Source organism: Sapajus apella, unplaced genomic scaffold (assembly GCF_009761245.1).
Source record: "Sapajus apella isolate SASKATOON/1434 unplaced genomic scaffold, GSC_monkey_1.0 scaffold59, whole genome shotgun sequence".
NCBI classification, from domain to species: Eukaryota; Metazoa; Chordata; class Mammalia; order Primates; family Cebidae; genus Sapajus; species Sapajus apella.
In genome coordinates this window covers 4,290,064-4,314,941 of record NW_022436999.1, presented here as the reverse complement: position 1 = coordinate 4,314,941, position 24,878 = coordinate 4,290,064, and the positions used below count along the sequence as shown (strand labels likewise).

General features: G+C 46.3%; 1 protein-coding gene across 1 annotated transcript; it reads right to left on the bottom strand.

The window, feature by feature from the left end:
* Positions 1–5,824: 5,824 nt before the first annotated feature.
* On the bottom strand, positions 5,825–13,718 carry ZFP36L1 (ZFP36 ring finger protein like 1). Its single transcript, XM_032245826.1, has 2 exons — positions 10,738–13,718; positions 5,825–8,400 (listed from the first exon to the last, which is right to left on the bottom strand). Exons 1-2 carry the CDS (start codon positions 10,792–10,794, stop codon positions 7,441–7,443), a joined length of 1,017 nt encoding a protein of 338 aa, XP_032101717.1. The 5' UTR covers positions 10,795–13,718; the 3' UTR covers positions 5,825–7,440.
* Between the last annotated feature and the right edge of the window lie 11,160 nt (positions 13,719–24,878).

Below are 24,878 nucleotides of genomic sequence, written 5' to 3'. Positions count from 1 at the left end.
CCCAAGCCTTGGGCCCTTCCCAGAGCACTGAGGCTGCGCCAACTGTGCAGATGCTGAACTAAGGAGGTCAGCCCAGCAAGAACTCACTCCTAGCTCCTTGGGGTGGCTGGAACTACTGGCTGAGCTGAGCATCTCCCTGTGGAGCGCCAAGAAGAACCACTTCCCAAAAGAGTGAAATAGAACAGAGGGTGGAAGTGTTACGGTCACAGCCATATAAGGCTTCCATGCACCCTTGAGCTTCAAGGCCAGGGAAGAGGGGCTGGACCAGGCAGTCCTTCCCCAGGGCTCCTCTAAGCCAGTCAAGCCCCTCAGAGGCCTCACAGCCCTCATCAGCCCAGGGGAGGGATGGGCCAGGACAGGCAGACAAGCAGTCCACAGGGTGACTCCCAGGACAGTGGCCTTTGGATGCTGGCCCACCAGACAGTCAAGGCTTTCCTGTCTCCAGCTGCTCAGAGCCCAGCTAGCCCCCAGCTCTGCCTCCCTTTACCTCCCACAGAGTATGGGAGTTACTAACTAGAAAGGAAGCTTATTTTAAATTTGCAAAAAGAAAAACTTCTTTTCTTTCTTTTTTTTTTTTTTTTTGAAACAGAGTTTCACTCTTGTTGCCCAGGCTGGAGTGCAATGGCCCAATCTCGGCTCACTGCAACCTCCACCTCCCAGGTTCAAGTGATTCGCCTGCTTCAGCCTCCCAAGTAGCTGGGACCACAGGCACACGCCACCACGCCCAGCTAATTTTGTGTTTTTAGTAGAGACGGGGTTTCTCCGTGTTGGTCATGCTGGCCTCAAACTCCCGACCTCAGGTGATCCGCCTGCCTCGGCCTCCCAAAGTACTGGGACCACAGGCGTGAGCCACCAAGCCCGGCCAAAAGAAAAACTTTTCTAATGTAGATGATTACATTTGCTAATTAGTCAACTTGCTTGTGCCTGGATTACTGTGAATTTAGCTTTCCTGCAGAAACAGCACCTGTTCACTGAGGGCCAGTACAAGGTAGTAGGGAGCTGTGCACACTTGAGAGCCATTAGGGTCGGATTCAAATCCCATGTCCCCTGGGCAAGTGACTCACCTGCTCTGAGACCACTTCCTCCTTCTATAAAAGGGGACTAGAATAGTACCTGCATTCTCCAGTAGTTGCTATTACAAAAACCAGCCACAATGTATTAAGTGCCTATAATGGGCCAGGTACTGAGTTTCTTTTTTTTTCCTTACATGTATTGTTTAACACTCATGACAACTGTATAGGTTTGTGTTTTTGAAGTATAACTTACAGTGAAGTGCTCACATCTTCAGTGCACAGCTCAATGAACTTTCACATGTATACTCTATCTTCTAATCAAATCTGAATCATCATAGATCAGTTTTGCCTGTTTATGAACTTCACACACATGGGCTTATGTGATATGTGCTCTTTTGTGGCTGGTTTCTTTCACTCAACTTTGTTTTTACAATCATCCACATTGTTGTGTATCAGTTATTTGTCCTTTTATGTAGCTGCATAGTATTCCATGGTGAGACGATGCCACAGTTTGTTTATCCATTGAACTAGTTGCCATCGTCCTCATCATCGCCATCATCCTATTTTGCAAATGATGAAATTGGGATCTGAACTTCTTACTAAGTGTTTAGCTTAAAGTCACAGAGTGGCCTTGAAGCCAAACAGGGACTTGAACCCAGGTCCCTGTAACTCCAAAACCAGCTCCTTACCCTGGACAATACAGCCTCGCATAGCCTTGGATTACTGGAATTGGCAGAAATGAAAGCTGACCTGTGTGATGACCAGCTCCTTCTCCCTGAGGTACATTTGGAGTCGGGGGCAGCTACCTGTCTGGCTCCAGGTGCTGAGAAAATTGCCTTAGTTTTGGCCATTGCCCGTATTTATTTTCATTGCAACCGAAGCTGCTAGCTCAGGTGAAGTCATCACTCACAGCCCTGTACTTTGAAACCAGGGCTTTGCCAGCATTTCAAAACAACTGCAAACAGCCTCAATGTGGAGGAGGCATCCTTGTCCACTGACCAGCAGCTGGCCCTCATGGGCAGCCCTGCCCAGGCTCCTCAGAGTCTAGTTTCCTATGACAGTAACTCAGCTGTGCGGGGTCCCATCTGCGGCTCCCACAGAAAGCATTGTCGGCCACGTTTCTCAACACAAGCCTCACTTATCACGAAGTGAGACCCTCAGTGCTGACCTAACCTCAAGAAAAGGCTCAGGTTTTGCCTTGCTTTCCAACCTTCAGTATATCTGCCTGCTGTCCAGTAGGCCAGTGGCAGGCCTTAGAAGGGCCACCTGCAAGGAAGCAAGGGGGTGACCAGGGGCCTGGCTAACCTCCCCGCCTCCTCCCCCTCTGAACTCAGGTAGCCTCCAGTCAGTCCAGCCAGACGTGATTAAATGGTTGGCTACACACAGGGATGGAAGACCCCGGGGGAAGAAGGGCATGGAGCCAACTCCCCAAGGCAGCCCCAGGGCACCCTTTGGTCTGTTGATCATTAACAGAAGCCACCTCATGGCAGGCAGAGAAGGGGAAAGTCCAAGGGGATGGCCTACCTCCTCTTCCCAGATTCCATCTCCAAATGTGCCAATGCAGGGCCTCATGGGAGGTGAGGTCATGGCACTCAACAGAGGGGGTGTGTGTAGAGGCATCTAATCCAACTGGTTGCCTCCTGTGTTCATGCAGAATCTCCACAAAAGGCCAAGGGAGAGGGCAACTAACACTGATCGATTTGCAGTTACTGTGTGCCAGGAGCTGTGCCAGCATCCCAGCCTACAGCACTGTAGCAGAGTGGTGAAATGCAATGATGGAGAGTGATGGAGCTCACCTGCCTGTGTTCAAATCCTGACATTGTCTCCCTGTGTGACAAATTAGTGAACTTCTCTGCACCCCAATTTCTCCATCTGTATAAAGGGAATAGTATAGAGCTTCCTCCATGGGGTCATTATGATCATTCAAGCAGTTAATACACCGGAAGTTCTTTGAGGACTACCTGGCATTTACGAAAAGCTGTCATGCCTAATGGCTAACTTGATGTCACAGTAACCCCTTGGGATACAGCTGAAAAATCCAAGGTTGAGTCATTTACCCAAAGCACAAGCTGGTAGATGGGGAGCTGGGATTTGAATCCTGGTCCAAAGGCTCCATTCAACACTTCTTCTTTCTTCATGCCCTGGATCCTTCCCCTGCCATGACCCACTCAGCCTCTTCAGTAACCAGAGTTTTGTGATCCATTTGACTGTAACACTCATCTTTGAACTGACCCACAATCTCAGTTGTCCCTCAATGCCCTCCTTTCATGAGTGTCACTGAACTATAGCAGGCCCCTAGCCTTCTCCTGATAATGAGGCCTCCAGGCCAGGAAAGGCATTGCTCAGTGGCCAACATAGCTCATTTCTTTGAGCTGCTCCAAGGGAAGACCTTCATCCAATAGCCAGAGAGTGTGTTGCAGGACCAGCAGCCACCTGGTGCAGGCCCCTCAACCCAGCCTTCAAGATGCCCTATCCTCCAGGGTAAGGGGTGGAGAAGAAGGCATTGTGCCCAGGATTGGCCTGGCCTTTCCTGACGCACTTCCCTTGTGAAGACCTTCCCTTCAGATCCTTCGGCATGGTTCCTATCCTTCCCAGATGCAGAGGAGTTCAGAGATGGGGGTTTCTTGCCAGCTCTGGGTTCACACCTCCCTGGCCTCCCTGTCAGACTAGACTACAGGGCTGCTGCTGAGGCCCCTTCTTCTAACATCCTGGAGAAATAATGGGCCTGAAAGAGTCTGCTGTTCCCTTTCCCAAGGGCCATCTCCTCTAAGGACTCGATGGTACACAATCAGACTCTTGTGGCCACCACACATGGGTCTGCGTGACCTAAATCCCAGCCTGAGTGAGTTCCCCAGGGAGACACTTAGGTGGGGTAAAGGGTTAAGGCCCAGGGACATGGAGCTTCCCCACAAGATAAGGAGTTTCCCCTGAGCTTCACAGTCAACCCCCACCCTCCAGGGCCTCTAGTAGTCAATGTCTCTATCTTGGTTATCTAAGTCAAAGGACTGATTCCCATAGAGGAAATTGAGGGGTGGACAGGAGGTATGCCTGGGCCTCTAGAAACCTAACCAGGATCACCGTGAGAGGGGAAGTTAGAAAGGTGTCTGCCACATGCTCAGGTATGCCTGCAGGGAATGAGCTCAAGGCGAATGATTTTTTGCTTTTACTCCAAGAGGAAGATCACGTGCCACCACCACCAACCACCACCACCACCTCCACCCATGCACAAAGTCATTTCCTCCTTAAGGGACAAGAGGCCTCGGTTTACTCCAGTCCCAAGAGCTGCTTTTCCCCTCCCTATACCACCAGCCCCTGCCCTGGAACAGGTAATAGTCTCTACTTTTCTACTTCACTCCACTGACCCCCAGTAGCTATCTGCTGACCAGGGAAATGAGTTGTGAATAGAGGTAGGTCTTCGAGTCTCAGGGACATCCCTGGCCTGCCCAATGTTCTGCTGCAGACCTTCAGAAGAGGCCTGGTGGAATCATGGTGAAAATTCATCTGAACCCCCAAAACTTACTGGGTGTAAGGAACCAAAGGCAAGTGAGCCTCAAATAGCAATCTCTGCCTTTCCCCAAAGAAGTCCTCCCTAGGCTCAGACTCAAGATTTTTAGAAAGTTCCAACTCCTCTGGTAGGTGAAATGCTACCTCTAAGTGGTCATCTGGTCTTGGTGGGGGTTCTTCTAGCCAAGGAGACCCCACCCTTCCCAAGATGACAACACACCTAACTTTGCACAGCATCTGAGATTGTAACTCAGGTGGCGGGAACCCTTGGTGACTTGCTGTGTTTTTGGCCAGCGTTAATACTCACTTCCCCTTAACCGCACTCCAAACACAGAAGCATGTCAAATCCAGTCCCAGTCCTCAGTTCTTGTGACTGAGCCCCTCACCCTGCTGGCTATTCCTCTCCAAGCAGGCAGTGCTTCCTTCCACCCACCCCAGGTGGTAGGTGCTGAGAGGCTAGGACTGAAGTAAATTACCTGTAGGAAAAATGAGCCCAAGGCACCCCAAAAAAGAACTCACTCAAATCCAAGCCTGCATGTGTGCCATGCGGTGCTAGGTCCTCCTTAATTATTTCAGCAACACCAGCCAAAGGAATGAAGAGTACAGGCTGGATGGGGCAGACATTCAAAAGGTTTTGAATGTCAAGGCAGGTTTCCCCAAAAACTCTGAGCCTTGGCTCCCCAGAATCACTGAGGCCACACAGGTGTCAGCAGGGCTGGGCCGGGCCCGTTGTTATTCAGCCAACAACTATCACACTGGGCAGTCTTTTCAGAAGTAATACAGCAGGAAGTACGGGCTCCTTTGCGAAAACACACACACACACACACACACACTCTCTCTCTCTCTCTCTCTTCTCTCTCTCTCTCTCTCTCTCCCCAACCTCAGTCAGCAAACTGCCAGCATCAAGGAAGGGAGCTAAGGCATAGCTGTAGGGATGAGATTCGGACAACCACAGCCTTCTCTCCCCCTCCCCTGCCCCTCCCCAGGACCTGCAAGGGGAGAACCTTACTGGCAAAGTCAAACCAAAACCAAGTAAAACCAGCTCCACCATCAATGTTTCTTGAAAAAACGGGGTTTATTGATTTTTAAACTGCAAATAGTCGTTACAAAAAGTTTTTTTTTCTTTTAAATAAATTCACACAAAGAAAGAGAAATAGAAAGCGACGGTAGTGACCAGCAAGAGGAATAATAATTACATTCATCTTAATGTGTGTGTGCCAGTTCTGTTTACATTAACATTGGAAAACTCCAGACCTGGAATCCAGAACCTCAAATCTGTGAGTGGAATGTCTTGAGATGGGCACGTGGAAGTCAAAGGGTTTCTCTCTTTTTTTTTCCCTTTTAGAAGCTATACATAAAAAGTTGTTTTCCTTCTGTACTGTCACAGAACTTTTACATACATTCTCAGTCCTAGTCGTGAAAGGCCTAAAGAGAAAGAAACTCAATTTGCAGTCCAACACAAAGGGGGGAATTTCTAAAATAAATAATCCAACAGTTTTTTGCATTTTTTTAAATTAATTTTTCATTTTTTTAAAATAAAATAACCAAAAAAGTGTAAAGTTACAAAAAAATGTCGTTGAAGAATAATATATTAAAACTGTGGAAAAAAAGGAAAAAGACACGTCACAAAATTTTAAGATTAATATGAAGATCATAATTTAACATAAAAGAATATATTCTATGGATTTGTCATCCCGATAAATATGAACAAAATTAACAAAAAAAAGCATAGTTTGGCAATAAATACGTTTTGATAAGTTAAATAAGCTTTTTTATATTGATGTGCAGTGACAAGCAAAATTTTTGCTCTCCAATTTCTGAAAGTTATATGAAGTTTAAAACCCAGGGAAGAAAGCATGGCGTGAGTGCTCTAAGGATAGACCTACTGTATTCTAGAGCAAAAACCATTAAAGCTACTTCTACAGGAAATCGTTTTACACAGATATTGTATGTGGAATGAATACCATTAACTGCTCACCCCTTACATTTTTTTTTTTAGCTTTTCTCTCATTTTTTTTGTTGTTATTTTTTTTAAAGATGTCACATATGAACTGGGGAACTTTAGCACCAAAATCAAGTCTCTCATAGTCCATCTAGCTTCCCCTTCCTCCCCACTTAAAAAAAGAAAAAAATTAAATCACAAAGTCCCACTTAAGTCAAAATCTTCATCCGCTTTTTCAGCCTTCCTTCCTGCAGACCTACACAAACCCAGGCAAGATTAGTCAACAGGGGTTCAGATCGGGAAGAAAAAGGTTTTGAATGTCAAGATAGGTTTCCCCAAAAACCCTAGTCTGGCAACAACTCTCCCAAGGGGCTGGGGGGTCAGGTGGAGAGGTGACACCGGGCTGGGGGGTCAGGTGGAGAGGTGACACCGGGAAGAGGGGAAGAGTAAGTGAAATCAAGGGAAGGTGCAGTTGTGTCGCCAGTGGAGGGGGCTGCTGGTTCCGGGTCTCCACCTCCCCCATGGGCAGAGGCTCCGGGAGGCCCACGGGTGCCCTCTGGCGCTGAAGAGGTAATGTAGTCACAGTGACAAAGTTAGATTACAAGGCACTAAGTTGCTTCTGTAAACTGTTACTGCTTTTTCTTTTGTGATTTGGCACTTAAGGCTTAAGCCAGAAAAAAAAAAAAAGAGGCATCTACTGACAAAATATGGGACTTGTCTGTTATGAGTGGTAAGTGGGCTATAAATCCAGGGAGGGGTTTCAAGCCAGAAGAAGCTACTGACAAATTGACTTGTCCTTATGTTAGGTGGGGTAATGAGGGGGGGAGGGAGGGGACATTCTGAGGTGCTGGGGGAAAGGGGTTGAGCTTAACTTTGTTAATGTAGGGCTTGTGGGGAATCAGATGGGTAGGGAGAAGAGGGTATGAGGTGTGGGTGCAGGGTAGGGGTTGGAGTAGGCAGGAGGTCCCTCCCTACCCTGGCTTAGTCATCTGAGATGGAAAGTCTGCTGAAGATGGGCAGGCGTCTTGAGTTGTCCAAGGTCGGGGAGTCTGAGCCACTGTGGCTGCTGCTGGAGCTGCTCAGGTAGCCCTCCTGGTCCGAGAGAGAATCCTGAGGGCTGGGGGGAGAGTCAAACATGTGAGGGGACTCGGACATGGGCCGGAAGAGGAAGGTGGTCGGGGAGCCACCCCCGGGGAGCCCCATGCTAGGGGCAAACAGGCTTGCCAGCTCCTGGCTGGAGAAGGCAAAAGGGTTATTGGTGCCATCGGGCAGGGTAGGTGAGCCCAAGAGGTCATCGGCGCTCAGGATGGGGGGTGGGGTGATGGACGTGGGGCTGTCCAGCAGCCCGGTGGCAGCGGCGGTGGCAGCGGCACTGGGAAACCCAGCAAAGCTAAAGCTATGCTGGAGGCGGGGACGGTCAGCGGAGAGGTCCCGGGCCCCGGCCAGGGCACGGCGCTCTTCTGCGTTGTGGATGAAGTGGCAGCGGGGCCCATAGGGGCAAAAGCCGATGGTGTGGAAGGTGCGGCACAGCTCCGTCTTGTACTTGGGGTGGCGGGTCAGGCTGCGGAGCTCGTGGATGCCGTGTGCGAACTGGCACTTGTCCCCGTACTTACAGGCACCGTTTTCCTCGAAGGGGCGGCACAGCTCCGTCTTGTAGCGGCTGGAGTTGACCTGGCCGCTCCCGGGCTGCTTCTGGGTAGGGAGCAGCCGCTCGCCCCCTTCAGAGAAGGAGCGGTCTCGGAAGCGGCTGTCCCGAGAGCTCAGAGCGGGGGCTGGCTCACCCTTGAGGCTGCTGAGGAGCTGGTTCTGGTGGAACTTGGAGCTGGGCAGGGTGACTGAGTGCCTCCGAGGGAAGCCCCCACCAGCAGGGGTGCCCACTGCCTTTCTGTCCAGCAGGCAGCCCCCTGCACTGGGTGCACTGTAGTTGAGCATCTTGTTACCCTGGAGAGAGAAGAGAAAGGATGGTAAGGACGGAAGACATCTACCAGGATGTCCACAGCCCTCTCCACAATCACTAACGCCCGTCTGTCTCAAAGAACTCATCTCCACCTCTGCTCTAGCAAGCCCCCTTCCCTCTCTCCCTCCCATAGACCATTCACCTGGGTTTATTTTGGCCCCACAAATAAGAAACCACAAAATCCAGACTCTGTGACAAGGACCCTGCTCCATGCCGACTCCTGCAATGCAACCCCCATATCCTCTGACCCCAAAGCTACCACTTTAATCTGTAAAGTTCAACTTTTTTACTGCTCAAATAGTTTCTTCAACTCCAAATATCTCCAAAAACCCAGACCTCTCCAGATTACCCTCCCCTAACAAAACAGGTAAATCTCAGAGAGGAGACTATTATAGGCTAGGTTAGGTCCCCTTCTAATCAGTCCCTTCTTAATTGATACCCCCTCCCTCAAGACCCGGCCTAAGAAGACTCTCAACTTCCTCCTTCCTTTGGCAGGTTTTCAGACTGCCTTTGCTTTTTCTTGTGGGGAGGAGTTTGGGAGCCTGGTCTGAGGTTGGGGGAGACAGGGAAGTGATTCCTGAAAATAAAACTCATTGCCCTAAGTTCCCGGAAGAGGTATTTTCCACAATGATCTCTCTCACCATTCCCACTCACGCCCAGCCCATCCCGTCCCCCTTCACTGTGAAGATGCCTTTGCAATTAGTCTTCTGGCTGCAACAGCAGGCTTGGATAAGAGCGCCAGTGTTTAATCTTTAAGCAAAGCTGCAGATGGAAAGGAAAAGGAAAGCACCAACCCCCCTACCCATCTCCCAGTCAATAGCAGATTGGGGGTGGTGGGGATGGGGGCAGAGCCACCAATGGCAGGTTTCTGGTCCAATGCGATCCTGGTCACTTGCCCAAATTGTATCCAAGATTTGGAAAGGGTGCAGGTCGGGGACCTAGGAGTTAGTTCCCAGCCCATGTGGGTGTCATTTTGCAAATTCTAATGTTGGTCCCTTAGGCTCAGCAGGGGGGGATCGCGAATCTGTAACTGCAACCGCCCCACCGAGAGGATTACAGGAACCCAGTCGAGAGCTGGTTCCCAACAATGAGGTTCATTTAAAACCCTCATTCATTTAAAAACCTCCCCTGACGGGGGAGGGGGCCAAAGAAAGAAATAGATCAAAGAGCGGGAGAATCGTGAAAAGAGGGAAGAAGTGTTGGGTAGCTCTGGCAGCCGGGCCGGCAAGTGGAGTTTGGGAATATGCAGAGAGGAAAGGAAGCTGAAAAATTCAAACTTTTAAAATGTTACTCTTCAGCTCCTCGGCGTCCCTGCACCCCAACCCTGCAGCCCTGGGGCCTTGGCAGCTGCACCAACAGGAGCAGCAAGCTGGGAAAACAGAGCAACATGACCCGACGTGTTAAGAGAAGGCAAAACACTTCAGCAATTAAAAGCAACCCAGCAACTTCGCCCTTTCAAATTGGGAGGAGGAGGTTGGAAAGAAATTTAACAACATCCACTGGCTTTTGCTATGTACGTTTAAACCGCAGTCCTGGAACACTCCGACTTTAGAACTTGCTTTTTCAACACTGGCTGGCAAGCAACATGTTTTAAGGAGGCCCCCATTAAATCCTTACTCGCGGGACTCTAGAGTTCAAGCCAGCATTTTGCCGCCCTCCCCCCGCCACCCGCCACCAAAAATCGACCAGCCGCAACGACTCGGCAACACAGGTAAGCAGGTCAACCCCAATGCCTCTTTCACCCCAAAGTTTGCTGCACGATCGGTATCGCGGGAATAAGCCCAACGGAGCTAGGGCGGACTCCAGCACCACTGCAAACTTGTTCTGCAATATCTTTTTGAATCACAACTTGGCCTCCTTCTTCCTCGCATACCCCCAGCTCCCCCAAAAGGGGAGGAAAACATCGTCCAGAGACTCACTTCCCCGAAGGATCTCCCACTCCCAATCCCACGGGTCAGCAATGCTGCTGGACAGATCTAGGGCGCACACTGGGAACCCATCAGACCAACGGCAAATTACGCAAAAAAGAATCGCCCAAAACTTGTCCCAATCCCAGCCCTCCTCCCAAGGCCCCCGGGCTGCCCCGCCAGGCAAACTTCGCCCCTCAAAACTCTAGCCTCCAGATTCGCACGTAATCCCCGCCAGGAACAGTTGAAACTCAAAGGGTGGGAAGGACGGGGCCAAATTCCTTCAAACTTGGGAGAAAAAAATCATCTCGCTGCACCACCTTCCCCACTGCCTTCCAAGACCCAAACTTTTGGGGGTTTTTTGAGGCAAAAGAAAAAGAGTTTTTGAAAAGCAAATGCTCCGCTCCACTATACCTTGCATAAAACTTCGCTCAAGTCGAAGATGGTGGCAGACACTAGGGTGGTGGTCATCCTGTGCGCTCGCGCGGGCCAGCGGCGAGGATCTGGTGTGTCTCGAAGGTCCCGGTGAGGGGAAGGCGCAGCCTCTCGGGTCTGGAGTCCCACACGCCAGTTCCCAGCGCCCCTCGCCTTTCTGACTCCGGGGCTGCGGCGCGCAAAGCCCGATTTATAAAGTTTCAGATTTGGTGGGCCGGGAAAGGAGGAGCTTTAAACTTATTTAAATGAGGAAGAGGAGGAAAAAGAAGTTGATTGACACTGGAGTTGAATCAGCCATGCGGTCAGGCGGGGCGGGGGAGGGGAGGAGAAGAAACTTTCAAAAGGAAGAAGGGGGAGGGGAGACGAGAAAAGAAGGCGGAAAAAAAAAAACCCACTCCGAGCCGCGCACAACTTTTTTTTCTTAAAGAGGAAAAGTTTCGAGTCGGCTGACTTCGCTACCCAGCGCTTCAGGCGCCCCTCTCCGGGGCCGCGCGGGCGCAGAGCGGGAGGGGCGCGCCCCCTCCTTTGTCAGCCTCCAAGCGCGGCTGTGACGTCACTCATTCCACTCCCTCCGGGGTTCTTGTTGTGGTGTTGTTGTTTTTTGTTGGGCAGGAAGGCGGGCTAGACTTTCTCTTTTTGCCAGCAGGAGCTGAAGCCCGTCCTTAGCGCCCGGGCTGCGGTTTCCATTTTGAGCCGGTGGTCCCCTTGAAACTTCCTAAGTGTCTGCACAACTTACCTTTTCCCGACTTCTCTTACGCACTCGGCTTCCCTCCGCAAACCCGGCTGGCCGAGGACAGTAGAAATTTGGGACGCACAAAACGTTCAAGTCTAGGGTTTTATGTTGTTTTTTTTTCCAGCGGGGCGTAGGGTGGGGCGCTGTGCGGGGGGGGGGCGGACTAAGGAAACTTTTTCCCCAGGAGGACACGGCCTGGCGGGCGCGAGCGCGGCAGTTTAGCGCGCCGCACGCGTCCACACTCGCGCTCGCTTTGCAGCCGGCGCTCTCCGGGTGTGGGCGGGTGGGGGGCGTCGCAAAAAAAGATTACAGCCCGGGCCGATTGTTTGTTTTACCAGGCCTAGGCGTGGCGTTTCTTTTCACGCATCCAATCTTTAAACTTTTAGTAAAGAAAACCCTAATCCTTCCTGAATGCCCCTTACTTCCAGAAAAAGCCCACCAAGCAACTCACTACTTTCCACGCGCGCCCTGAATTCTGGGCGGCGCCACAACCCTCCCTCCTCCATCCTCCCCACATACACCTCCAGACTCTAGAACAATGAAAAAAGTTTACTTTGATAAGAAGGAAGGTAAAAAGGTGGACAGAGGCGGCACTTTTAACTTATTGTTGCTTCTCTCGCCCCCACGGGAAAGTGGAACATATGGCTTGTCACGCTGCGCAGTTTTGGCGGGAGGTGGGGAGGGGGCCATGGGAGCCAGGAAAGCGAAGGGCCCGTAATGAAGCATGACTCCCTTGAAAATGATAAAATACATATTTACTGTTATGTTTGGATGCCACCCACCCAAATATAAAGTTAACGTGTCCCCTACCCTCCCCCCCCACCCGCGCGCCTCTGCCCGGGTGCTGGCGTGATGACCCAGGCGGAAGTCGCAGGGCCGCGCTTCTTTCCGATTTCCACGCGGGCCTCGCCGCCCCCTCGGCCCTCGCACGTTACTTCGCAGCACACTAGGCCGCCGAGTCTGTTATGAAATCCGGTGCTGCCGAGTGGCTAAGATTGAGTTCCATTGCGATGTAATTAGGTCACCCCATTATGAGCACGTTTCTTTGGAAAGGACGGGGCGGGCCGAAGAGAGCGCTCGAGTCACACTCTCACCACCCCCAACACACATTTTTTTTTTTTAAACTGCATTTTTTATTTATTCGTCAACCTCTGGGCAAACCCAGCAAAACCTTCCAAATCACAACTATTTGAGAAACCGGTTGTTTTCAACTTTGCGAAACACAACTTTTGCTGCAGCCACGAACCTACGTGATCCCAGCGGGATCGGCTTTCATTTGTCTCCTCTGCCTGAAATTGATGGCCCCCACTTTAACACGGCTGCTGCCCCTAGCCTGTTCTGCTGCTGCTCTCCAGCCGCCTGTTGCTTCTCTCCCCCTTCTCCCATTTTTCAGCTTTTCTTTTCTGGCAAGCGCCAGAAAGGGAAATAACTTCCATCCACCTTAATTTCAAGCATTCAAGTGTAGGTTTCTTTCTTACAGGGATGTTTGCTCGTTCCTTTCCCAGCCCCAAGTGGGTGTTGGGGCGGGGGGGACGATTTCGTGCAGTTTCTTGGTGATGAGGTAATGAGTTCCAGATTTCGGGACAGAGCAGGGTGCACGCTGAAACCACAAGGTTAGTCTGAGTTCTGATGTGAAACTATTTCGGTTTTTTAATTCCCCCGGCCTCCACCCATTCACGCTCCCCCAAAAAAGGGGGCCGGCTGGTCTTTAACTCCCGAGGGTTGGCGAAGCTCGACTGAGGGGACCAGAGGAGGGGCTGGAAAGAGGCAAAGGGGAAGGGGACCGGGAGCGGAAGGGGTCCCCTTCCCGGTCCAGGGCCTGTCCCCGCGGGGCAGCGGCTGTCCCCCTGCTCCGAGCAGCGCCGCTTTCCCCTCAAGGCTGTGGGACCGGCCAGGAGCACCATCAGGCGTCCCAGAATGGCCACAAAGTGGGTTTTTCCAAAGAAAGCTGATTCCTCGAATTTCTTAGGCTTTTCCAACTCCCGGCGGCCCTTCCCTCCCCCTCTCCCCCGGGGCGCAGGGTCCTCAAGGCTGCGGCTGGCCCGGACCGCTCGCTCCGGAGTTGTTTACCGGCCCCGCCGGCCGAGGGTTTGTTCCAGCTCCCAGAGTCTGTCTCTATAATTAAACTCTTTTTTTAATTGTCGGGTTGAAACGTCATTTCGGGGACTTTCCAAGGGTGAGGGAACCGAGGGGAGGGAGCGAGTTCCTTAACCCTTCGCTGACCCGGTGTCCCCGCCGCGGCTGGCCGGGGTGGGGTGAGGGTCCGAGGGCGGGAGCCGACCTGCCCCAGCCCAGACGTGCTCTGCCGGTGTCCCGGGCAGCGAGCCCCGACGGGGCAGGAAGGCCGAGGCGAGGCGAGGCGAGGCGAGGCGGCGCGGCCGACCCCCACCAACTTCCCGGGGCAGTCTGCCCTCGGCTCCTTACCCCGCCGTGCCCTGGGTGGCCGCCGCCTCACCTGCACTGCAGCCTCCGACCAGGAGGCGGTGGGCCGGCTCCTCAGTCCCGGGCCCGACTTCCGGGCCCTCCCAGTTCGCCGGGAGCGTCCCTTCCCGGGGAGGGGCGGCCCAGGTATTTTAGCTTGGGGGTGGGGTGGGATGTTCGGTTTTGTGCCGGGGGAAAGTGAAAGTCCTCGGAGTAAAGTAGGCGCTGCGGATGTACATATTCAGCGGCCTATCTGGACCCCGAGCGCACCTCCAGGCAGGTGAGAGTGTGGGGCACCGGGCCGCGGAACCCCCCATAGTTAGGCCTAGTCACAGGCGTCAGCAGGGGACCACCCTCCCCGGAGCCCTGCAGTGTTGCACTTCCTCTCAGGCTTCAGGTCTTACCCCTGGAGTCCCCTGGTTTAAAGTTTGGAATGCCGATTTTTCGGCCCAGATGGGGCCGGGAAACTGCATTTTTGGTAAATTTCCATCCCACGACCCCATAACACTAATGTTTGAGAATCAGTGAGCCAGGACATTGAAGTTAAACAGTCCTGGATCCAAATCTTGGCCATTTTCTAGTTATGTGACTTTTCGAGTCACTGACCAAGGCCTCAGTTTCTTCATCTCTGAAACAGGAATTATGATAACTGCCTAAATTTGGCTCATAAGTGCCTAGAGTCATGCCTCACTGAAACCCTCTATACACCATGTTGTTGTATTGTAAACTAAGCCATTTGGCAACCGTTATTACACCACAAAACAAATTCTGGGGCTATTCACTTGGCGAAGGATTATTCAGTGAAGACTTAACATATTAAATGGTCAACTGACAACTTTTAAGTTTGATCTGTGTCACTCTGTAGCCTCCACCCCCAGCCCTGGACAGGGCTGGCCCTGATGCCTGGAAATGGGGAGAGGGGCCTAGGCTTGGAGCCTGGAGAGAATAAGGTGGGTCAGGGTAGGGTGATGTTGATCTGTTGCCCATCTGAAAAATACCTGATTATTGACACAAGTATTTCTGATAACTACATCACTGGAGCCCTGTGGAAAAGCCACACTGTCCTATCTCTCAAAGTCCTCAAGCCCCTGGAAGAGCTTAGTGGATATTACTGAGCTGCCAGTATTCTCCTGAACAAGGCAGAGGTCTTAGGGGAGGGCACTTCAGCGGCACTGCAGGGCATCTGGAATTTTTGGGTTTGGGAGCAGGCTGCCTCCTGCTAGGACTACTGAGAATTCAACCCCAGGACTAGCATTGCCCTGGGGAGTCTAATTGCCTAGGTCTCTGCAAGATGTTCCAACTGTCAGTTATCAGGCTAGCCCACACCTACACCTCTCCACATGCCTTAACCTGGGCCACACCTAGAACAGTCCGGCAGAATCTGACTCTCTTACTCCAGCTTAGATTTTTTCGCTCCCCATCACCACTTCTCCCACCCTCCAGGGTACTCCCCATGCGCTAGTCCCTTTTAGATGAAAATGACCCATCTTCCTCCTGCTCCAGGGCCTTTGCACATGCAAATCCCTCTGTCTGAATCAACCTTCCTGTAGCCCAAGTAAATTCTAAATCGTTCTTTAGGACGCAGCTCAAGCCTCACTTCCTCTGGGAAAATGTTCTTGATGCTTTCCTTCCTCACAAAACAGCGCCCCTCCTCTCTCTTAGGCTCTCTTGGAATGTTCATTTCCTTCAAAGTAGTTATTTCAGTTTGTCAGTATACATTCACTCCTGTAACTTTTTTTTTTTTTTTACTTTTCAATTTAACGTACAGTAAAATTGATCTTTATTTGGTGTACAGTTCTATCAATTTTAACTTATGAATTGATTAATGTAACCACCACAATCAGGAAACAGAACAGTTCCATCAGCCCTCAAAAACTCCCTCCTACTATCCCTTTGCTAATTCAGACTTTCCTCCATCTCTAATCCCTGGCAACCACTGATCTGTTTTCTGTCATTGTACTTTTGTCTTTCCCAGAATGCCATATAAATGGAATCATATTGTATGTTTGATTTCACACAGCATATACCATGTTGTTGCATGTATCAATAGTTTATTCCTTTTTATTGATAATTAGTATTTCACTGTGTGCTTATACAATAGTTTATCCATTTTCCTGTTGAAAGACATTGGATTATTTCCAGTTTTAGGCCATTATGAATAGAGTTTCAATAAACACTCACTACAGGTTTTCGTGTGAACACAAGTTCTTATTTCTCTAGGGTAAATAGGAGTGAGATTGCTGGGTCATATGGTAACTATATGCTGAAATTTATACATAACTGCCAAATCATTTTCCAGAGTGGCTATACTGTTTTGCATTTCCACCAACAATGTATGAGAGTTTCCACTTTTTCCAAATCCTCACCAGCACTTAACAGTATTACTATTTTTTGTTTTAGTCATTCTAATAGGTATTTGGTGGTATCTCATTGTGGTTTTAGTTTGCATTCCTCTAATGATATTGAACATCTTTATGTATGCTTATTTGCCATCTGCATATACTGTTTGGTGAAGCATCTGTTCAAACTTTTTGCCTATTTTTTAGTTGGGTCATTTAGTTGGTTGTTTTCTTTTCTCGATGTTTTTTTTTTTTTTTTTTTTTTTTAAGACACAGTTTCACCATGCTGGCCAGGATGGTCTCCAACTCCTGACTTCGTGATCCACCAGCCTCAGCCTCCCAAAGTGCTGGGATTGCAGGCATGAGGCACCGCACCCGGCCAGTTGGTTGTTTTCTTACTGTTGAGTTTTGAGAGTTCTTTATATATTCTAGATATATAAAGTTCCTTTGTTGCTTATATGACATGCAAATATCTTCTCATGTCTTTATCTTTTCATTCTCCAAACAAAGGCTCTTTCACAGAACAAAAGTTTTTCATTTTAATGAAGTCTTAATTTATCAGTTTTACCTTTTGTGGCTCATGCTTTTGATGTCAGAGCTAAGAAATCTTTGCCTTAACCCCAGGTCATTAAGATTTTTTGTTTTCTTCTGAAAGAAAAACAAATATGTTATATATTTTGATGGTCTGTTAGGTACCTAACTGTATGTAATTGTTCTATCTTCTTGCTATATTGAACATTTTATTAATATATAATGTCCTTGTCTCTTGTAACCTTCTTTACAAGAAGTCTATTTTGTCTGATGTTAGTATAGCCATTCCTGCTCTCTTTTGGTTACTGTTTGCTTGAAATACCTTTTTCTGTCCTTTTACTTTCAATCTATTTGTGTCTTTAGATCTAAAGTGAGTCTTTTGTAGACAGTATTTAGTTGGGTCAGGTTTTCTGTTTTTTTTTTGTTGTTGTTGTTGTTGTTGTTATTTTTTAAGATGGGGTTTCACCATGTTGGCCAGGCTGGTCTTGAACTCCTGACCTCAGGTGATCCACCCACCTCGGCCTCCCAAAGTGCTAGGATTACAGGCTTGAGCCACCGAACCCAGCCAGGTTTTCTGTTTATCCATTCTGCCAATCTCTGTCTTTTGAATGGATCACTTAATTAACATTTACAGTAATTACTGATGAGCGGGGACTAAATTCTGTCATTTTGTTATTTGTTTTCTAGATGCCTTAGAGTTGTATTGTTCATCATTTTTTTGCATTACTATTTTCTTTTGCGTTAGTTGATTTTTCCATAGTGAAACATTTAAATTCCTTTCCCATTTTGTTTGGTGTATATACTACAACTACAGTAGTCCTTCCTTTATCCCCCCAGGATATGTTCCAAGACCCCCAGTAGATGCTGGAAACCAGGGGTAGTACTGAATACTACATATACTATGAAAATTTTTTTTCCTTCAGAATTTCATGGATAGAAGATTCATTCTTACTATAGATCTTAGCAATATAAGCATATGATTCTTCTTACTTGTTGAGAATTTTCACCTTTTCACTTAAAGAAAGCACTTTACTGCTTTTTTTTGGCCTCTCCAAATTGCCAGCATCACTACTCTTACATTTTGGGGTCATTATTAAGTAAAATAAAGATTACTTGAACACAGGCACTGTGACAACACAGCAGTCAATTAGATAACCGAGATGGCTACCAAGTGACTGACAGGCAGGTAGTGGATATGGTGTGGATACACTGGACGAAGAAATGATTCATGTCCCAGGCAGGATGGGGCAGGACAGCACGAGATTTCATCATATTACTCAGAATGGCATGCAATTTAAAACTTATGAATTGTTTATTTCTGGAATTTTCCATTTAATATTTTCAGACTGTGGTCGACTGTGGGTAACTGAAACTACAGAAAGTGAAACCACAGATAAGGGGGGACTACTGTATTTTCTTTGTGGTTACCATGGGAATTACATTTAACATCCTAAAGTTAAAACACTCTAATTTATAGCAGCTTAACTTCAAAAACATACAAAAATTCTGCTCCTTTACAGCTGCATCTGCATCCCTTTTATCAGTGTCACATAATTATGTCTTTATACATTGCGTGCCCAAAAATATAAACTAATAATTATTTCAAATGTGTTAGTCTCTTAAATTATGTAGAAAACAAATGTGGAGTTACAATCCAAAGTTATATTAATTTTAGCTTTTTGACTAATAACTATTTTTTAAAGTAGTCCCTTAAGTTATGTCACAAAGTGGAGTTACAAACCATTGTTTCAATAATACTAACTCTTATAATTGCCTTTATTGAGATCTTCATTTCTTCATATGGTTTCAAGTCACTGTCTAGTGATCTTTATTTCACTTTGCGGGATCCTTTGGAGCATTTCTTACAGTCTAGTAGTAGTGAATTTCCTCAGTTTTTGTTTATTTGGCAATGTCTTCCTTTCTCCATCACTTTTGAAGGACAGTTTTTCCAGATATAGAATTCTTATTTTTTTTTTTTTTCCTTTTAACATTTTGAATGTATTAGTCCACTGCCTCTGGTCTTTAAAATTTCTGATGAGAAATCTGCTGATAATCTCATTAAGGATTCCTCTAGCTGGATGCAGTGGCTCACACCTGAAATCTGTCTACCATTGATAGATTGATAGGCGTTTTGGTTGGTTCCAGGTCTTTGCTGTTGTAAACAGTGCCACAATGAACATACGTGTGCATGTGTCTTTATAATAGAAGGATTTATAATCCTTTGGATATATACCCAGTAATGGGATTGCTGGGTCAAATGGAATTTCTATTTCTAGGTCCTTGAGGAATTGCCACACTGTCTTCCACAATGGTTGAACTAATTTACACTCCCACTAACAGTGTAAAAGTGTTCCTGTTTCTCCACATCCTCTCCAGCATCTGTTGTCTCCCGATTTTTTAATGATCATTCTAACTGGCATGAGATGGTATCTCAATGTGGTTTTGATTTGCATTTCTCTAATGACCAGTGATGATGAGCATTTTTTCATATGTTTGTTGGCCTCATATATGTCTTCTTTTGAAAAGTGTATGTTCATGTCCTTCACCCACTTTCGAATGGGTTTGTTTGTTTTTTTTCTTATAAATCTGTTTTAGTTCTTTGTAGATTTTGGATATTAGCCCTTTGTCAGACGGGTAGATTGCAAAAATTTTTTCCCATGCTGTTGGTTGCCAGTTCACTCTAATGACTGTTTCTTTTGCTGTGCAGAAGCTCTGGAGTTTAATTAGATCCCATTTGTCTATTTTGGCTTTTGTTGCCAATGCTTTTGGTGTTTTAGTCATGAAGTCCTTGCCTGTGCCTATGTCCTGAATGGTTTTGCCTACGTTTTCTTCTAGGGTTTTTATGGTGTTAGGTCTTATGTTTAAGTTTTTAATCCATCTGGAGTTAATTTTAGTGTAAGGTGTCAGAAAGGGGTCCAGTTTCTGCTTTCTGCACATGGCTAGCCAGTTTTCCCAATACCATTTATTTAACAGGGAATCATTTCCCCATTGCTTGTTTTTGTCAGGTTCATCAAAAATCAGGTGGTTGTAGATGTGTGGCGTTGCCTCCGAGGCCTCTGTTCTGTTCCATTGGCCTATGTCTCTGTTTTGGTACCAGTACCATGCTGTTTTGATGACTGTAGCCTTGTAGTATAGTTTCAAGTCAAGTAGCGTGTTGCCTCCAGCTTTGTTCTTTTTGCTTAGAATTGACTTGGCTGTATGGGCTCTCTTTTGGTTCCATATGAAGTTTAAGGTGTTTTTTTCCAGTTCTGTGAAGAGGGTCATAGGTAGCTTGATGGGGATAGTGTTTAATCTATAAATTACTTTGGGCAGTATGGCCATTTTTGTGATACTTATTCTTCCTAACCATGAGCATGGAATATTTTTCCATCTGTTTGTGTTCTCTGTTATTTCCTTGAGCAGTGGTTTGTAGTTCTCCTTCAAGAGGTCCTTTACATCCTTTGTTAGTTGTATCCCTAGGTGTTTTATTCTCTTTGTAGCAATTGTGAATGGCGGTCCGTTCTTGATTTGGCTCTCTTTAAATCTGTTATTGGTGTATAGGAATGCCTGTGATTTCTGCACATTGATTTTGTATCCTGAGACTGCTGAAGTTGCTTATCAGTTTAAGGAGACTTGGGGCTGAGATGATGGGATCTTCTAAATATACAATCATGTCGTCTGCAAATAGAGACAATTTGACTTCCTCCTTTCCTAATTGAGTACGCTTTATTTCTTTTTCTTGCCTGATTGCTCTGGCTAGAACTTCCAATACTATATCGAATAGGAGTGGTGAGAAAGGACATCTTGTCTAGTGCCAGATTTCAAAGGGAATGCTTCCAGTTTTTGCCCATTCAGTATGATACTGGCTGTGGGTTTGTCGTAAATAGCTTTTATTGTTTTGAGATACATTCTGTCGATACCTAGTTTATTGAGCGTTTTTAGCATTAAGTGCTGTTGAATTTTGTTGAAGGCCTTCTCTGCATTTATTGAGATAATCATGTGGTTTTTGTCTTTGGTTCTGTTTATGTGGTGAATTACGTTTGTAGACTTGCGTATGTTGAATGAGCTTTGCATCCTCAGGATAAAGCCTACTTGATCATGATGGATAAGCTTTTTGATGTGCTGTTGCAGTCAGTTTGCCAGTATTTTATTGAAGATTTTTGCATCTATGTTCATCATGGATATTGGCCTGAAGTTTTCTTTTTGAGTCTCTGCCAGGTTTTGGTATCAGGATGATGTTGGTCTCATAAAATGATTTGGGAAGGATTCCCTCTTTTTGGATTGTTGGAATAGTTTCAGAAGGAGTGGTACCAGCTTTCTTTGTATGTCTGGTAGAATTCAGCTGTGAACCCATCTGGACCTGGGCTTTTATTTTTTTGGTTGGTAGGCTATTAATTGCTGCCTCAACTTTAGCCCTTGTTATTGGTGTATTTAGGGTTTCGACTTCCTGGTTTAGGCTTGGGAGGGTACAAGTGTCCAGGAATTTATCCATTTCTTCCAGGTTTTATTGGTTTATGTGCATAGAGTTGTTTGCAGTAATCTCTGATGGTAGTTTGTATTTCTGTGGAATCTGTGGTGATAGCCTCTTTATCGTTTTTTATCGCACATCTATTTGATTCTTTTATCTTTTCTTTTTTATTAATCTGGCTAGTGGTCTATTTCATTGATCTTTTCAAAACATGAACTCCTGGATTTATTAATTTTTTGAAGGGTTTTTTGTGTCTCTATCTCCTTTAGTTCTGCTCTTATTTGTCTTCTGCTAGCTTTTGAGTTTTTTTGATCTTGCTCCCTAGCTCTTTCAATTTTGATGATAGGGTATCTATTTTAGATCTTTTCTTGCTTCTCATGTGGGCATTTATTGCTGTAAGTTTTCCTCTAGACACTGCTTTAAATGTGTCCCAGAGATTCTGGTACGTTGTATCTTTGTTCTCATTGGTTTCGAAGAATATCTTTATTTCTGCCTTTATTTCATTGATTATCCAGTCAGCAATTAAGAGCCAGTTGTTCAGTTTCCATGATGTTGTATGGTTCTGAGTTAGTTTCTTAATGCTGAGTTCTAATTTGACTGCACTATGGTCTGAGAGACTTTTTGATATGATTTCCGTTCTTTTGCATTTGCTGAGGAGTGATTTACTTCCAATTATGTGGTCAGTTTTAGACTAGGTGTGTTGTGGTGCTGAGAAGAATGTATATTCTGTGGATTTGGGGTGGAGAGTTCTGTAAAGGTCTATTAGGTTTGCTTGGTCCAGATCTGAGTTCAAGTCCTGGATATCCTTGTTAATTTTCTGTCTTGTTGATCTGTCTAATATTGACAGCGGAGTGTTAAAGTCTCCCACTATTATTGTGTGGGAGTCTAAGTCTCTTTGTAGGTTTTGAAGAACTTGCTTTATGTATCTGGGTGCTCCTGTATTGGGTGTGTACCTATTTAGGATCATTAGCTCTTCTTGTTGCATTGATCCTTTTAACCATTATGTAATGCCCTGCTTTGTCTCTTTTGATCTTTGTTGATTTAAAGTCTAGTTTATCAGTGATTAGGATTGCAACTCCTGCTTTTTTTTGCTGTCCATTTGCTTGGCAAATCTTCCTCCATCCCTTTATTTTGAGCCTATGTGTATCCTTGCATGTTGAGATGGGTTTCCTGGATACAGCACACTGATGGGTTTTGACTTTTTATCCAATTTGCCAGTCTGTGTCTTTTGATTGGGGCATTTAGCCCATTTACATTTAGGGTTAATATTATTATATGTGAATTCGATCCTGCCATTTTGATGCTAGCTGGTTGTTTTGCCCATTAGTTGACGCAGTTTCTTCATTGTGTCGATGCTCTTTACCATTTGGTATGTTTTTTGAGTGGCTGGTACTGGTTGTTCCTTTCTATGTTTAGTGCATTTTTCAGTTTAGTGCATTTTTCAGGACTCTTGTAAGGCAGGCCTGGTGGTGATGAAATCTCTAAGCAATTGCTTGTTCATAAAGGATTTTATTTCTCCTTCACTTATGAAGCTTAGTTTGGCTGGATATGAAATTCTAGGTTGAAAGTTCTTTGCTTTAAGGATGTTGAATTTGGCCCCCACCCTCTTCTGGCTTGTAGGGTTTTTGCTGAGAGTTCCACTGTGAGTCTGATGGGCTTCCCTTTGTGGGTAACCCGACCTTTCTCTCTGGCTGCTCTTAGCATTTTTTCCTTCATTTCAACCCTTGTGAATCTGACGATTATTTGCCTTGGGGTTACTATTCTTGAGGAGTATCTTTGTGGGGTTCTCTGTATTTCCTGGACTTGAATATTGGCCTGCCTTGCTAGGTTGGGGAAGTTCTCCTGGATAATATCCTGAAGAGTGTTTTCCAGCTTGGATGCATTCTCTCCATCACATTCAGGTACACCTGTCAAATGTAGATTAGGTCTTTTCACATAATCCCATATTTTTTGGAGGCTTTGTTCGTTTTATTTCATTGAGTTGATCTTAAATCTCTGATATCCTTTCTTCCACTTGGTCAGTTTGGCTATTGAAACTTGTGTATGCTTCGCGAAGTTCTCGTGTTGTATTTTTCAGCTCCATCAATTCATTTACATTCTTCTTTAAGCTGTTTATTCTCGTTAGCATTTCTTCAAACCTTTCTCAAGGTTCTTACTTTCTTTGCATTGGGTTAGAACATATTTGTGTGAGTTTTTGTGTGGAGACCTGCCGCGCCGGCTGCAACAGCCATGCTGGAGACTTGTCGTGCTTTTCTGCTCAGGAATCTCCTGGCCTGTGGGCAGTAAAAACTCGTTTGGAAATGCGGTGATCACTCACCCTCTATGTTCTCGCTGGGAACTGCACTCCAGAGCTGTTCCTATTCCGCCATCTTGGATCGTCTCCAAGACAGTTCTGTTAAAGTCTTTGTCTAGTAGATCTGCCGTCAGTTCTTTTTCAGGAACAGTTTCTGTTGATTTATTTTTCGGATGGGCCATGCTTTCCTGTTTCTTTGTATGCTTTGTGATTTTTGTTGTTGTTGAAAACTGAACATTTCAGTCTAATGATGTGGTAATTCTGGAAATCAGATTCTCCCCTTTCACCAGGGTTTGCTAGGTTTGGTAATTTTTTAAAAAATTATTGTTTTAGGCTGTCTCTGTGCCAACAACCAGCCTGAGGTATAAAATGCAAGGTCTTCTGAGGTCTATTCTGCGCCTATACCTTTCACTAAGCATGCATTTCAAGTTTTCCCTGTGTATGCAGTTGTTTTTGGATGTCCTAGTCTTTAATGTCTGGTTATGAAAAGGGAAAAAAGAGAGAACTGAAGAGTTGATTTTTTTTTAAGGGGCCCTTCATCCCTTTAAATTCCCTATAAGTTAGTTCAGCAGATGGCGAGGCACATGCAACAGTGGGAGAAGGTTCAACAGCAATGGCCACCTGCGTCATTGTCTACTCCTCTGTTGTCAGAAGCAGTAATCAGAGCACAAATCCCTGATATTTGGAGGACAGGGTCCTTTTGGGCCACCCTGGCTCCTGTAAGCTATGTATAAGCTACTCCAGGAACACATGCACACCTGTCAACCACAGGGTGGGAGGTGGGGGATAGATAAATGCTACTGTTCTAAGAGCTGATATTAACCAAAATTAAACACAAATTACTGTTCAAGCCTCTCTCTGGAATTTGCAAGCCTTCAAAAGACTCCAGAGTTCCAAAATAGTTATATCAGATTCTGCCAGTGCAATTGTTTCTAAGAGGGGAAACATTCCTGGTGCTTCCTACTCTGCCATCTTCCTAGAATCCTCCCCTAAATGTAGTTACATCAGCTCTATAATCCATTTAGAGTTAGTTTTTATATATGGTGTAAAATTTAGGTTGAGGTTTTTTTGTTTTGTATTGTTTGCTGTAGATTTTCACTCCCAACGCTATTTGTTGAAAAGATTATCATTTTACCATTGAATTGCCTTTACACCTTTCCAAAAATTTAATGGCCATATTTGTAAGGCCTCTTTATTTTGTTCCACTGATCTGTGTCCATCTCTTCACCAATACTACACCATCAATTATTGTAGCTTTATACTAAGTCTTAAGATGGTGTAATTCCTCCAAATTTTCAATTTTTTGAAATTGTTTTAGCTATTCTAGTTCCTTTGCCTTTGCATATAAGCTTCAGA

Bases quoted from the DNA above. Each gene is read 5' to 3' on its own strand.
- ZFP36L1 (XM_032245826.1), bottom strand. From the start codon at position 10,794: ATGACCACCACCCTAGTGTCTGCCACCATCTTCGACTTGAGCGAAGTT. The intron at 8,401-10,737 runs GTATAGTGGAGC...TTCTCTCTCCAG, and splicing joins TGAGCGAAGTTTTATGCAAG to GGTAACAAGATGCTCAACTA.